At 39.0% G+C, this 15,000-nt stretch overlaps 1 protein-coding gene across 1 annotated transcript in view; it reads left to right on the forward strand.

The window, feature by feature from the left end:
• The window catches only part of LOC307148400 (ryanodine receptor 3), a 176,833-nt gene that overhangs the window by 125,433 nt on the left and 36,400 nt on the right, over positions 1-15,000 (forward strand). The window contains exons 76-77 of the mRNA XM_079853889.1: positions 4,008-4,120; positions 8,333-8,429. Of these exons, the coding sequence (XP_079710015.1) occupies positions 4,008-4,120; positions 8,333-8,429 (210 nt within the window). The remainder of the gene's footprint in view (positions 1-4,007; positions 4,121-8,332; positions 8,430-15,000) is intronic.

The raw sequence follows: 15,000 nt of genomic DNA on the forward strand, positions 1-15,000 counted from the left end.
GATGTGTTTTCCTCAATCCTGCGGTTCTGCACGCACTCACTGTGATGTGTTTTCCTCAATCCTGTGGTTCCGCACACACTCACTGTGATGTGTTTTCCTCAATCCTGCGGTTCCGCACGCACTCACTGTGTGTTTTCCTCAATCCTGCGGTTCCACACGCACTCACTGTGAAGTGTTTTCCTCAATCCTGCGGTTCCGCACGCACTCACTGTGATGTGTTTTCCTCAATCCTGCGGTTCCACACGCACTCACTGTGAAGTGTTTTCCTCAATCCTGCGGTTCCGCACGCACTCACTGTGATGTGTTTTCCTCAATCCTGCGGTTCCGCACGCACTCACTGTGATGTGTTTTCCTCAATCCTGCGGTTCCACACGCACTCACTGTGATGTGTTTTCCTCAATCCTGCGGTTCCGCACACACTCACTGTGATGTGTTTTCCTCAATCCTGCGGTTCCGCACACACTCACTGTGATGTGTTTTCCTCAATCCTGCGGTTCCACACGCACTCACTGTGATGTGTTTTCCTCAATCCTGCGGTTCCGCACACACTCACTGTGAAGTGTTTTCCTCAATCCTGTGGTTCCGCACGCACTCACTGTGAAGTGTTTTCCTCAATCCTGCGGTTCCGCACGCACTCACTGTGAAGTGTTTTCCTCAATCCTGCGGTTCCACACGCACTCACTGTGAAGTGTTTTCCTCAATCCTGCGGTTCCGCACGCACTCACTGTGATGTGTTTTCCTCAATCCTGTGGTTCCGCACACACTCACTGTGAAGTGTTTTCCTCAATCCTGCGGTTCCGCACGCACTCACTGTGATGTGTTTTCCTCAATCCTGCGGTTCCACACGCACTCACTGTGATGTGTTTTCCTCAATCCTGCGGTTCCGCACGCACTCACTGTGAAGTGTTTTCCTCAATCCTGCGGTTCCGCACGCACTCACTGTGATGTGTTTTCCTCAATCCTGCGGTTCCGCACGCACTCACTGTGATGTGTTTTCCTCAATCCTGCGGTTCCGCACGCACTCACTGTGATGTGTTTTCCTCAATCCTGCGGTTCCGCACACACTCACTGTGATGTGTTTTCCTCAATCCTGCGGTTCCGCACGCACTCACTGTGATGTGTTTTCCTCAGTCCTGCGGTTCCGCACGCACTCACTGTGATGTGTTTTCCTCAATCCTGCGGTTCCGCACGCACTCACTGTGATGTGTTTTCCTCAATCCTGCGGTTCCGCACACACTCACTGTGATGTGTTTTCCTCAATCCTGCGGTTCCGCACACACTCACTGTGAAGTGTTTTCCTCAATCCTGCGGTTCCGCACGCACTCACTGTGATGTGTTTTCCTCAATCCTGCGGTTCCGCACACACTCACTGTGATGTGTTTTCCTCAATCCTGCGGTTCCGCACACACTCACTGTGATGTGTTTTCCTCAATCCTGCGGTTACGCACGCACTCACTGTGATGTGTTTTCCTCAATCCTGCGGTTCCGCACGCACTCTCTGTGATATGTTTTCCTCAATCCTGCGGTTCCGCACGCACTCACTGTGATGTGTTTTCCTCAATCCTGCGGTTCCGCACGCACTTACTGTGAAGTGTTTTCCTCAATCCTGCGGTTCCGCACGCACTCACTATGATGTGTTTTCCTCAATCCTGTGGTTCCGCACACACTCACTGTGAAGTGTTTTCCTCAATCCTGTGGTTCCGCACGCACTCACTGTGATGTGTTTTCCTCAATCCTGTGGTTCCGCACACACTCACTGTGATGTGTTTTCCTCAATCCTGTGGTTCCGCACACACTCACTGTGATGTGTTTTCCTCAATCCTGTGGTTCCGCACACACTCACTGTGATGTGTTTTCCTCAATCCTGCGGTTCCGCACGCACTCACTGTGATGTGTTTTCCTCAATCCTGCGGTTCCGCACGCACTCACTGTGAAGTGTTTTCCTCAATCCTGCGGTTCCGCACACACTCACTGTGATGTGTTTTCCTCAATCCTGCGGTTCCGCACGCACTCACTGTGATGTGTTTTCCTCAGTCCTGCGGTTCCGCACGCACTCACTGTGATGTGTTTTCCTCAATCCTGCGGTTCCGCACACACTCACTGTGATGTGTTTTCCTCAATCCTGCGGTTCCGCACGCACTCACTGTGATGTGTTTTCCTCAATCCTGCGGTTCCGCACACACTCACTGTGAAGTGTTTTCCTCAATCCTGCGGTTCCGCACGCACTCACTGTGATGTGTTTTCCTCAATCCTGCGGTTCCGCACACACTCACTGTGATGTGTTTTCCTCAATCCTGCGGTTCCGCACACACTCACTGTGATGTGTTTTCCTCAATCCTGCGGTTACGCACGCACTCACTGTGATGTGTTTTCCTCAATCCTGCGGTTCCGCACGCACTCTCTGTGATGTGTTTTCCTCAATCCTGCGGTTCCGCACGCACTCACTGTGATGTGTTTTCCTCAATCCTGCGGTTCCGCACACACTTACTGTGATGTGTTTTCCTCAATCCTGCGGTTCCGCACGCACTCACTATGATGTGTTTTCCTCAATCCTGTGGTTCCGCACACACTCACTGTGAAGTGTTTTGCTCAATCCTGTGGTTCCGCACGCACTCACTGTGATGTGTTTTCCTCAATCCTGTGGTTCCGCACACACTCACTGTGATGTGTTTTCCTCAATCCTGTGGTTCCGCACACACTCACTGTGATGTGTTTTCCTCAATCCTGCGGTTCCGCACGCACTCACTATGATGTGTTTTCCTCAATCCTGTGGTTCCGCACACACTCACTGTGATGTGTTTTCCTCAATCCTGCGGTTCCGCACGCACTCACTGTGATGTGTTTTCCTCAATCCTGCGGTTCCGCACACACTCACTGTGATGTGTTTTCCTCAATCCTGTGGTTCCGCACACACTCACTGTGATGTGTTTTCCTCAGTCCTGCGGTTCCGCACACACTCACTGTGATGTGTTTTCCTCAATCCTGTGGTTCCGCACGCACTCACTGTGATGTGTTTTCCTCAATCCTGCGGTTCCGCACACACTCACTGTGATGTGTTTTCCTCAATCCTGCGGTTCCGCACGCACTCACTATGATGTGTTTTCCTCAATCCTGTGGTTCCGCACGCACTCACTGTGAAGTGTTTTCCTCAATCCTGCGGTTCCGCACACACTCACTGTGAAGTGTTTTCCTCAATCCTGTGGTTCCGCACGCACTCACTATGATGTGTTTTCCTCAATCCTGCGGTTCCGCACACACTCACTGTGAAGTGTTTTCCTCAATCCTATGGTTCCGCACGCACTCACTGTGAAGTGTTTTCCTCAATCCTGCGGTTCCGCACACACTCACTGTGAAGTGTTTTCCTCAATCCTGTGGTTCCGCACGCACTCACTGTGATGTGTTTTCCTCAATCCTGCGGTTCCGCACACACTCACTGTGATGTGTTTTCCTCAATCCTGCGGTTCCGCACACACTCACTGTGATGTGTTTTCCTCAATCCTGCGGTTCCGCACGCACTCACTGTGAAGTGTTTTCCTCAATCCTGCGGTTCCGCACGCACTCACTATGATGTGTTTTCCTCAATCCTGCGGTTCCGCACGCACTCACTGTGAAGTGTTTTCCTCAATCCTGCGGTTCCGCACGCACTCACTGTGAAGTGTTTTCCTCAATCCTGCGGTTCCGCACGCACTCACTATGATGTGTTTTCCTCAATCCTGCGGTTCCGCACACACTCACTGTGATGTGTTTTCCTCAATCCTGCGGTTCCGCACGCACTCACTGTGATGTGTTTTCCTCAATCCTGCGGTTCCGCACGCACTCACTGTGATGTGTTTTCCTCAATCCTGCGGTTCCGCACGCACTCACTGTGAAGTGTTTTCCTCAATCCTGCGGTTCCGCACACACTCACTGTGATGTGTTTTCCTCAATCCTGCGGTTCCGCACGCACTCACTGTGATGTGTTTTCCTCAATCCTGCGGTTCCGCACACACAGATGTGTTTCTCTTCAGGTCGAGCAGCCGCTGCGCTCTAAGAAGTGTGTTTGGCAGAAGCTGTTATCTAAACAGAGGAAGAGAGCAGTGGTGGCGTGTTTCAGGATGGCTCCACTATACAACCTGCCCAGGTAACACTCTCTATCTATCTATCTATCTATCGATCTATCTATCTATCTATCTATCTATCTATCTATCTATCTATCTATCTTTCTATCTATCTATCTGTCTTCATCTATCTGTCTATCCATCTGTCTATATCTATCTATCTATCTATCTATCTATCTGTGTTATCTATCTATCTATCTGTGTTATCTATCTATCTATCTATCTATCTATCTATCTATCTATCTGTCCATCTGTCCATCTGTTTTATATATCTATCTGTCTATCAATCAATCTATCTCTAACTGTCTGTCTGTCTGTCTATCTATCTATCTACCTATCTATCTATCTATCTATATGTCTGTCTGTCCATCTTATCTATCTATCTATCTATCTATCTATCTATCTATCTATCTGTCTTCATCTATCTATCTATCTATCTATCTATCTATCTATCTATCTGTCTGTCTTATCTATCTGTCTATCTGTCCATCTGTTTTATATATCTATCTGTCTATCAATCAATCTATCTCTAACTGTCTGTCTGTCTGTCTGTCTGTCTGTCTGTCTGTCTGTCTGTCTATCTATCTATCTACCTATCTATCTATCTATCTATATGTCTGTCTATCTATCTTATCTATCTATCTGTCTATCTGTCTTCATCTATCTATCTATCTATCTATCTATCATCTATCTACCTATCTGTCTTATCTATCTATCTGTCTGTCTTATCTATCTATCTATCTGTCTATCTCTATCTGTCTGTCTGTCTATCTCTCTGTCTATCTATCTATCTTCTATCTGTCAATCTATCTGTCTGTCATTGACTCCTTTGATTCTGATCGTTCGTCACATCGAGACCCAAACCATGAGCAGAGGCTGAGCTCCATATGTGTATAATTGCCTTAGAAATCAAACTTTACTTTTTTATTTTACTTCTCAAAACTCCAATCAATCCATTTGATTGTATAAAACATGAGTGTTTTTTTTTTTTATCTAATATGAATGATACGTTTTTGTTTGTTACAATCCACTTGAATTTTTTAAAACATTTTTAAAGGGGCTGTATGTAGAATTCAGAAACCTTTGCTTTTAGCGCCACCTGTGGCCGTTCAGTGAACTGCAGAGACACTCATAACACACATGAGACTGGATGTGATCCAAGGTCCTGATATACTCACTGCAAAGCTCTTTCATTCTTTGCTTAGAAGTAAAAAAGAAGTTGTAAATACCTTTGCAGCGATAAACTGCTGAGAGAGACGGTTAGATGAATATGTGCTGCACTTTCCTCTCAATCCAAATAAACACACAACAAAAATAAGAAAACAGCAGTTGAGAAAGCATCTGATCATAGAGATGTGGATTCAGGATGTTTGCAGCAGATCTGAGATTCACCGGCATCATGTCGACAGATGAGCTCATTAAAATCACACTGTTATGAAAGTCTGATTATGAAGTATATTAGAGACTAGATAGATCTGACTGTGTGAGACTATAGCTTGAATTAATCTCTTTTCTTTGCATGACTGACGTTACAGTGCAGAACGGCTCTTTCTGCATAATCATGAACATTGTATAAGCATTAGTTTCATGTGCGATTGAACGGAAGAGGCTCTCGGGAGCGTAACGTCACATGCTTTTGATTTTCGTGTTGAAACCAGAAAGAGTTCTTCACATAAACATCAGTCTCGTTACAAGCTGTTCACACAATGACAATAAAAAAGCAATTAATACAGGAAAATTCTTGCATAAAGCCCCTTTAAGTGTTTGTTATATGCACACTTTTATACATTTTTTTTTTTTCACATATATGTATATATAATTGTCTTTAAAGTTTAATTTATTTAATACATTTAGTTTGCAAATATATTTAAACAAAAAAAAATGGATTGTTAAAAATGTATTATTATTAATAATATTTTTTGTACAGTTCAAATGTTGTTTTATCTCATATGTTCAGCCGCTTTTATGTCCTGTCGCTGTAAACCGAAGTATTTTGTTGATTATGATTTTTACTAGTGCTGGGAAACGCGATTAATCGCATCCAAAATAAAAGTTTGTGTTTACTTAATATATGTGTGTGTACTAGGGGTGTGCGATATATATCGTCTGCGATAATATCGTAATTGTTCTTTAATGATGTGCGATTTGACATTGAGTACAGCCTATCCCGCACACACACACACACACACACACACACAGAGAGTGTACGCGTACTCTACGTGATGTAGTCTTGTAGATTAGACTAGTGCGGCTGCGCATTTAGAGTACACACTTTCACTGCGTGATTTAGTCTTTATTTATAGCGTTTAGTAATAAATATCACAAGAGTGCAGTTTTCTCCAAATATCAGCATGATAACAAATGTGATATTCATTTTATACAAGTTTAATAAACAAGAAGTTAATATTAAGTGACTTATATTTTAAACATCATATTGCCTGATTTTGCTCTATTTCGCCAACACACGCTGTTGTTTCCTTACTGAGTGAATCAGCTTTTTGAACGAATCAGTTGACTAGGATAGATTAAGATAGTCAAATGCTTCTTTGCTTGAATGAATCAGCCATTGAATGAATCGGTTGAATCTCAATGATTCGCTCGTTAACAGTGCCTTGCTGCCACCTACTGGCGGTTTCAATTTCACATTTAAAGTATCTTTTATCTTGTTTTAAATAATTTTATATATCAATATTCAATATTGCAAAGATTAATTTTGTTGATACTGATTTCATGTGATTGTTAACAGCCTTATTGTGTCTTATTTTGTGTAATTGAATTTGATTAAATTATGAAATTGACACAATTGAATTAGGTTTAAAATATGGCTTTATAAAGGTAAAAATGCCCATATTAGGTAAAAATCAATTGAAAAATATTGGCAAAAAATAATTTCTGTCACTCAGAATATGAAGAATATCAAAACCTTTAGGAGTCGGCTGTCCACGACAGTCCTAAACCTGCCAAAGTACCAACACAATAAACACACTCAGCAAAATATCGTCTAATAATCGTTATCGAGAAAATCCCAGAAAATATCAATATCGCACACCCCTAGTGTGTACTGTGTATAATTTTTTTGCATATAAAAATACACACATCTGCATGTATGTATTAAAGAAACACAGTACACACACATATATTATGTAAACACAAACTTTTTTTTTAATTTTTTTATTTTCGATTAATCGTGCCCAGCACTAATCTTTACTAATAACCGAGTGTTTTTGTTCTTTAATACTCGTGTGTAACTGTGACTCAGATTTGTGTCTTGTTTCCCTTCCACGTCACGTTCCTGTTCTCAGGCACAAAATTAATAATTACTTCCTGAATTCCTACCGACACATTTGGCTGGGCAGAATTCTTGAGTGTTCTGACAATGACCGTCTGCTCGCTGTGCTAACGGTAACGTAGCGCTCAGACAACGCCTGCTTTGCTCGCGGAAACCCCCCGTTTCTGAGCCATGGTTTGGACGGTAACTCACACTAACTGTCTGACGGGTCATCTGAGATGTTAAAGGCTCCATCTTCATCTGTGTTATCAGTTCTTCTCTATATCAGTGTCAGTGTTTATGAACTCATTGTATCTTGAGTTTCTTCCGGGAACGAACACGTCACAGTATTCCTCATTTAAATAATTCATATGCAGAATAAAGGGGCGGGGCCTGGTTGAGTTGATTAGTAGTGTGTTGAAATCAAGCTACAACCTTCCGGTCTCTCTCGTGAATCCAACACTGAAGAGAGTTAAACTGCAGTTCATCCACTGGCCACTAGAGGCCGGCTGCAGAAGAGACTCAATCCCATAGACCCGCATGTTAAAATGCCCAACTTTACAGCAGAAATAAACATGTTTACAGTCTTGTGTAAAAAGTGTTTTTGGTCTGTATAGCTAATGTTGCCCTTCATGACGACTGGTAGGCGGGTTAATTATTTTATAACTCATCCGTTTAAATTATATTAAGCCTTAAAGTTCTGCATAATTAAGGGAGTGGCCACTTGACACAATATGGCAAAACCAAAAACACACAATATGGCATCTTTAAAGTTTTATAGATCTTTCGATGTCACATCTACACGATGACCCGTCAGATGAACCCTAACTAACTAACTAACTGACCCTCCAGCACTTCCTGTTTCCCTAGCCTCGCCCTGGCAGCCCTGTTGCTATGTTAACCCTGTCTCCTCTTCCTGGCAACCGTTGCTATGTTAACCCTGTGTCCTCCTGCTGTCCCGTCTCAGGCATCGCTCCATTAACCTGTTCCTCACCGGATACCAGCGGCTCTGGATAGAGGCAGAGATGTACTCGTTTGAGGAGAAGCTAGTGCAGGATCTGGCCGTAAGTAACTTTACGCTCGAGTCGAGCCGCTGGTTTCCACACTAGACCCAGTGAAAGCCAAACGGGAGTTTTGTGTCTTTTAGTTTGTGTCTGAGATCCAACTAAACACACCTTACAGCTGATATGACATTAGTTGTGTCCCAGATAGGGTTGGGAATCAAATACTTGAGGTCAGGAATCGGATACTTGTTATAAAATTAAAAATTCAATTCCTCTTATCGATTCCTTTGTGAGCATTTCAATATGACTTTAAACAATTCAAGTGGGAGACGACTCCTGTTTTCTGTTTTCTGTGCTGCACTCATCCAAAGCGCTCACAGAAAGTGATTTAAAAACATTCAAGCGTGAGAGACTCTGTTCTGACCCAGCACTTCATGTGTATCAGTATATTGGATTCGTGCAGCTCTTAAAGTGACAGGAGCCTAATATTCCCGCTCTGTAATAACGCTAATATTCCCGCTCTGTAATAACGCTAATATTCCCGCTCTATAATAACGATAATATTCCCGCTCTATAATAACGCTAATATTCCCGCTCTATAATAACACTAATATTCCTGCTCTGTAATAACGCTAATATTCCCGCTCTATAATAACGCTAATATTCCATATTACCGCTCTATAATAATACTAATATTCCCTCTCTATAATAACACTAATATTCCTGCCGTCTCTATAATAACACTAATATTCCTGCTCTATAATAACACTAATATTCCCGCTCTATAATAACGCTAATATTCCTGCTCTATAAGAACACTAATATTCCCGCTCTATAATAACACTAATATTCCCGCTCTGTAATAACGCTAATATTCCCGCTCTATAATAACACTAATATTCCTGCCGTCTCTATAATAACGCTAATATTCCTGCTCTATAATAACACTAATATTCCCGCTCTATAATAACGCTAATATTCCCGCTCTATAATAACGCTAATATTCCCGCTCTATAATAACACTAATATTCCCGCTCTGTAATAACGCTAATATTCCCGCTCTATAATAACACTAATATTCCTGCTCTGTAATAACGCTAATATTCCTGCTCTATAATAACACTAATATTCCCGCTCTATAATATTCCTGCTCTATAATAACACTAATATTCCCGCTCTATAATAACGCTAATATTCCATATTACCGCTCTATAATAATACTAATATTCCCTCTCTATAATAACACTAATATTCCTGCCGTCTCTATAATAACACTAATATTCCTGCTCTATAATAACACTAATATTCCCGCTCTATAATAACACTAATATTCCTGCTCTATAATAACGCTAATATTCCCGCTCTATAATAACACTAATATTCCTGCCGTCTCTATAATAACACTAATATTCCTGCTCTATAATAACACTAATATTCCCGCTCTATAATAACGCTAATATTCCCGCTCTATAATAACACTAATATTCCCGCTCTGTAATAACGCTAATATTCCCGCTCTATAATAACGCTAATATTCCCGCTCTGTAATAACGCTAATATTCCCGCTCTATAATAACGCTAATATTCCCGCTCTGTAATAACGCTAATATTCCCGCTCTATAATAACGCTAAGATTCCCGCTCTATAATAACACTAATATTCCCGCTCTATAATAACACTAATATTCCCGCTCTGTAATAACGCTAATATTCCCGCTCTATAATAACACTAATATTCCCGCTCTATAATAACACTAATATTCCCGCTCTGTAATAACGCTAATATTCCCGCTCTATAATAACGCTAATATTCCATATTCCCGCTCTATAATAATACTAATATTCCCGCTCTATAATAACACTAATATTCCAGCTCTATAATAACACTAATATTCCCGCTCTATAATAACGCTAATATTCCCGCTCTATAATAACGCTAATATTCCCGCTCTATAATAACACTAATATTCCCGCTCTGTAATAACGCTAATATTCCCGCTCTATAATAACGCTAATATTCCCGCTCTATAATAACGCTAATATTCCCGCTCTGTAATAACGCTAATATTCCCGCTCTATAATAACGCTAATATTCCCGCTCTATAATAACGCTAATATTCCCGCTCTATAATAACACTAATATTCCCGCTCTATAATAACACTAATATTCCCGCTCTGTAATAACGCTAATATTCCCGCTCTATAATAACGCTAATATTCCATATTCCCGCTCTATAATAATACTAATATTCCCGCTCTATAATAACACTAATATTCCAGCTCTATAATAACACTAATATTCCCGCTCTATAATAACACTAATATTCCCGCTCTATAATAACACTAATATTCCCGCTCTATAATAACGCTAATATTCCATATTCCCGCTCTATAATAATACTAATATTCCCGCTCTATAATAACACTAATATTCCAGCTCTATAATAACACTAATATTCCCGCTCTATAATAACACTAATATTCCCGCTCTATAATAACACTAATATTCCTGCTCTATAATAACACTAATATTCCCGCTCTATAATAACACTAATATTCCTGCTCTATAATAACACTAATATTCACGCTCTGTAATAACACTAATATTCCTGCTCTGTAATAACACTAATATTCCTGCTCTATAATAACACTAATATTCCATATTCCCGCTCTATAATAACACTAATATTCCTGCTCTACAATAACACTAATATTCCCGCTCTATAATAACGCTCATATTCCCGCTCTATAATAACGCTAATATTCCCGCTCTATAATAACACTAATATTCCATATTCCCGCTCTATAATAACACTAATATTCCTGCTCTATAATAACACTAATATTCCCGCTCTATAATAACGCTCATATTCCCGCTCTATAATAACACTAATATTCCTGCTCTATAATAACACTAATATTCCATATTCCCGCTCTATAATAACACTAATATTCCATATTCCCCCTCTATAATAACACTAATATTCCTGCTCTATAATAACAGTAATATTCCTGCTCTATAATAACACTAATATTCCCGCTCTATAATAACGCTCATATTCCCGCTCTATAATAACACTCATGTTCCCGCTCTATAATAACACTAATATTCCTGCTGTATAATAACACTAATATTCCTGCTCTATAATAACGCTAACATTCCCGCTCTATAATAACGCTCATATTCCCGCTCTATAATAACGCTAATATTCCTGCTCTATAATAACGCTCATATTCCCGCTCTATAATAACGCTCATATTCCCGCTCTATAATAACGCTAATATTCCTGCTTTATAATAACACTAATATTCACGCTCTGTAATAACACTAATATTCCTGCTCTGTAATAACACTAATATTCCTGCTCTATAATAACACTAATATTCCATATTCCCGCTCTATAATAACACTAATATTCCTGCTCTACAATAACACTAATATTCCCGCTCTATAATAACGCTCATATTCCCGCTCTATAATAACGCTAATATTCCTGCTCTCTAATAACACTAATATTCCATATTCCCGCTCTATAATAACACTAATATTCCTGCTCTATAATAACACTAATATTCCCGCTCTATAATAACGCTCATATTCCCGCTCTATAATAACACTAATATTCCATATTCCCGCTCTATAATAACACTAATATTCCATATTCCCCCTCTATAATAACACTAATATTCCTGCTCTATAATAACAGTAATATTCCTGCTCTATAATAACACTAATATTCCCGCTCTATATTAATGCTCATATTCCCGCTTTATAATAACGCTCATGTTCCCGCTCTATAATAACACTAATATTCCTGCTGTATAATAACACTAATATTCCTGCTCTATAATAACGCTAACATTCCCGCTCTATAATAACGCTCATATTCCCGCTCTATAATAACGCTAATATTCCTGCTCTATAATAACACTAATATTCCCGCTCTATAATAACGCTCATATTCCCACTCTATAATAACGCTAATATTCCCGCTCTATAATAATGCTCATATTCCCGCTCTATAATAACGCTCATATTCCCGCTCTATGCTAATATTCCCGCTATATAATAACGCTAATATTCCCGCTCTATAATAACACTAATATTCCCGCTCTATAATAACACTAATATTCCCGCTCTATAATAACGCTCATATTCCCGCTCTATAATAACACTAATATTCCCGCTATATAATAACGCTAATATTCCCGCTCTATAATAACACTAATATTCCCGCTCTATAATAACGCTAATATTCCCGCTATATAATTACGCTAATATTCCATATTCCCGCTCTATAATAACACTAATATTCCCGCTCTATAATAACGCTAATATTCCGCTCTATAATAACGCTAATATTCCCGCTCTATAATAACACTAATATTCCTGCTCTATAATAACACTAATATTCCCGCTCTATAATAACGCTAATATTCCCGCTCTATAATAACACTAATATTCCCGCTCTATAATAACACTAATATTCCCGCTCTACAATAACACTAATATTCCTGCTCTATAATAACACTAATATTCCCGCTCTACAATAACACTAATATTCCTGCTCTATAATAACACTAATATTCCCGCTCTATAATAACACTAATATTCCCTCTCTATAATAACGCTAATATTCCCGCTCTATAATAACGCTAATATTCCCGCTCTATAATAACACTAATATTCCCGCTCTATAATAACACTAATATTCCCGCTCTATAATAACGCTAATATTCCCGCTCTATAATAACACTAATATTCCCGCTCTATAATAACACTAATATTCCCACTGTCTCTATAATAACACTAATATTCCCACTCTATAATAACATATTCCCGCACTATAATAACACTAATATTCCCGCTCTATAATAACACTAATATTCCCGCTCTATAATAACACTAATATTCCCGCTCTATAATAACGCTAATATTCCTGCTCTATAATAACGCTAATATTCCCGCTCTATAATAACACTAATATTCCCGCTCTATAATAACACTAATCAAACAACAAAAGACAAAGAGAAAATTAATTAGTTCTTGACTGAATAACTTTTGTAACTATATTAGTAAAGTATATTTTATTTATAAACTGCAGTGTTATTTTAGTTTCTGTACCTAAATACATGAAAATCTTAAAACTCTGTTTACTGTTTTGCGATAAGACTAAATGTGAATGATATCTAAGGTTGATTTTTCCTTATTGGAATCAAAATTAGGAATCGATAAGCAGAATCGAAATAGGAATCAGAATCGTTCAAATTCAAACGATCCCCAACCCTGGTCCCACATGACCCTCTGTACACACTATACACTAAGCTGAACTTAACCTGCACTGAAGATCTGCTTTAACAGTGGAAGAATCATTCATAAACTCTCCAGAGAGTCAGACTGTGGAGTTTCCTCTTCCTGCCCTTTACTCCCTGCACTGATGCATGATGGGTGTTTTCAGTTACTGAGCATCACTAACTCTGCATGAATGAAAGTACCGTGGTGAATTCACATGTACTAGAGCAGAGATTCCCAAACCCTTTGAGCTCAAATATTTACTTAAAGTCCCACTGAGATTTAGAGTTAATATTTCAACAACACACTCGCATCTTCACAGTTCTCTGATGTTGGTTAATGGTCACATGACAGTCAGATACACTAATAACATATTTTTTATTAAGAATTTTATTTTGGTTGCTTTTATTTTAAAATTATTAGAATTTTACGTTATTTAATTATTTGTGTTTTATTTTTATTTTATTTTAAAATTATTGTACTTTGCGATTTAATTTATTATTGTTGTTTTACTTTTATTTTATATAATGATTTAATTCATTATTAGTGTTTTATGTTGATTATTTATTAAATGTTTTAATTGTAAATTTTTACGATAAATAAATTTGTTGTTTTATTTTGATTGTTTTTATTTTAAATTATTTGTTTTAATTGTATTTTTTTATTTTATTATTATTTATTTAGGTTGCTTTTATTTTCAAATGATTTATTTTAATTTAGCATGTTTTAATGAATTATAAAATGTTTTTCTTTTTTAACATTTTTTTTTTTTTTTTTTGAAAATAATTTATTTTAATTTAACTGGGGGTTTTGATTATTTTTATTTGAAAATTTTGTTAATTTTAAATTTGAATGATTTAATTAATTTGTCTTTCATCAATTCACAAACCCCAGTTTGGGAAACCCTGATCTATGGTGTGATTCTGTAGAAGTATCATGTAATCCATCAGTGTAACGGTGTACAGTAGATCACAGCTCCAGAGCATCGACAGCCTCACTGTACCACGGTATCACCACTCTACTGTACTCTACTGTACTCTACTGTACTCTACTGTACTCTACTGTACTCTACTCTACTGTACTCTACTCTACTGTACTCTACTGTACTCTACTCTACTGTACTCTACTGTACTCTACTGTACTCTACTCTACTGTACTCTACTGTACTCTACTCTACTGTACTCTACTGTACTCTACTGTACTGTAGCGCTCAACAATCAGAATGTGTTGATCCTCTCTGAGGTGACAGTGACTGTGAGAGACCTGAGCGAGATATATTACGAGATATTAAACAGGATTGAAGTGTGTGTGTGTGTGTGTGTGTGTGTGTGTGTGTGTG

This window comes from Squalius cephalus (assembly GCF_949319135.1).
Source record: "Squalius cephalus genome assembly, chromosome: 20".
NCBI classification, from domain to species: Eukaryota; Metazoa; Chordata; class Actinopteri; order Cypriniformes; family Leuciscidae; genus Squalius; species Squalius cephalus.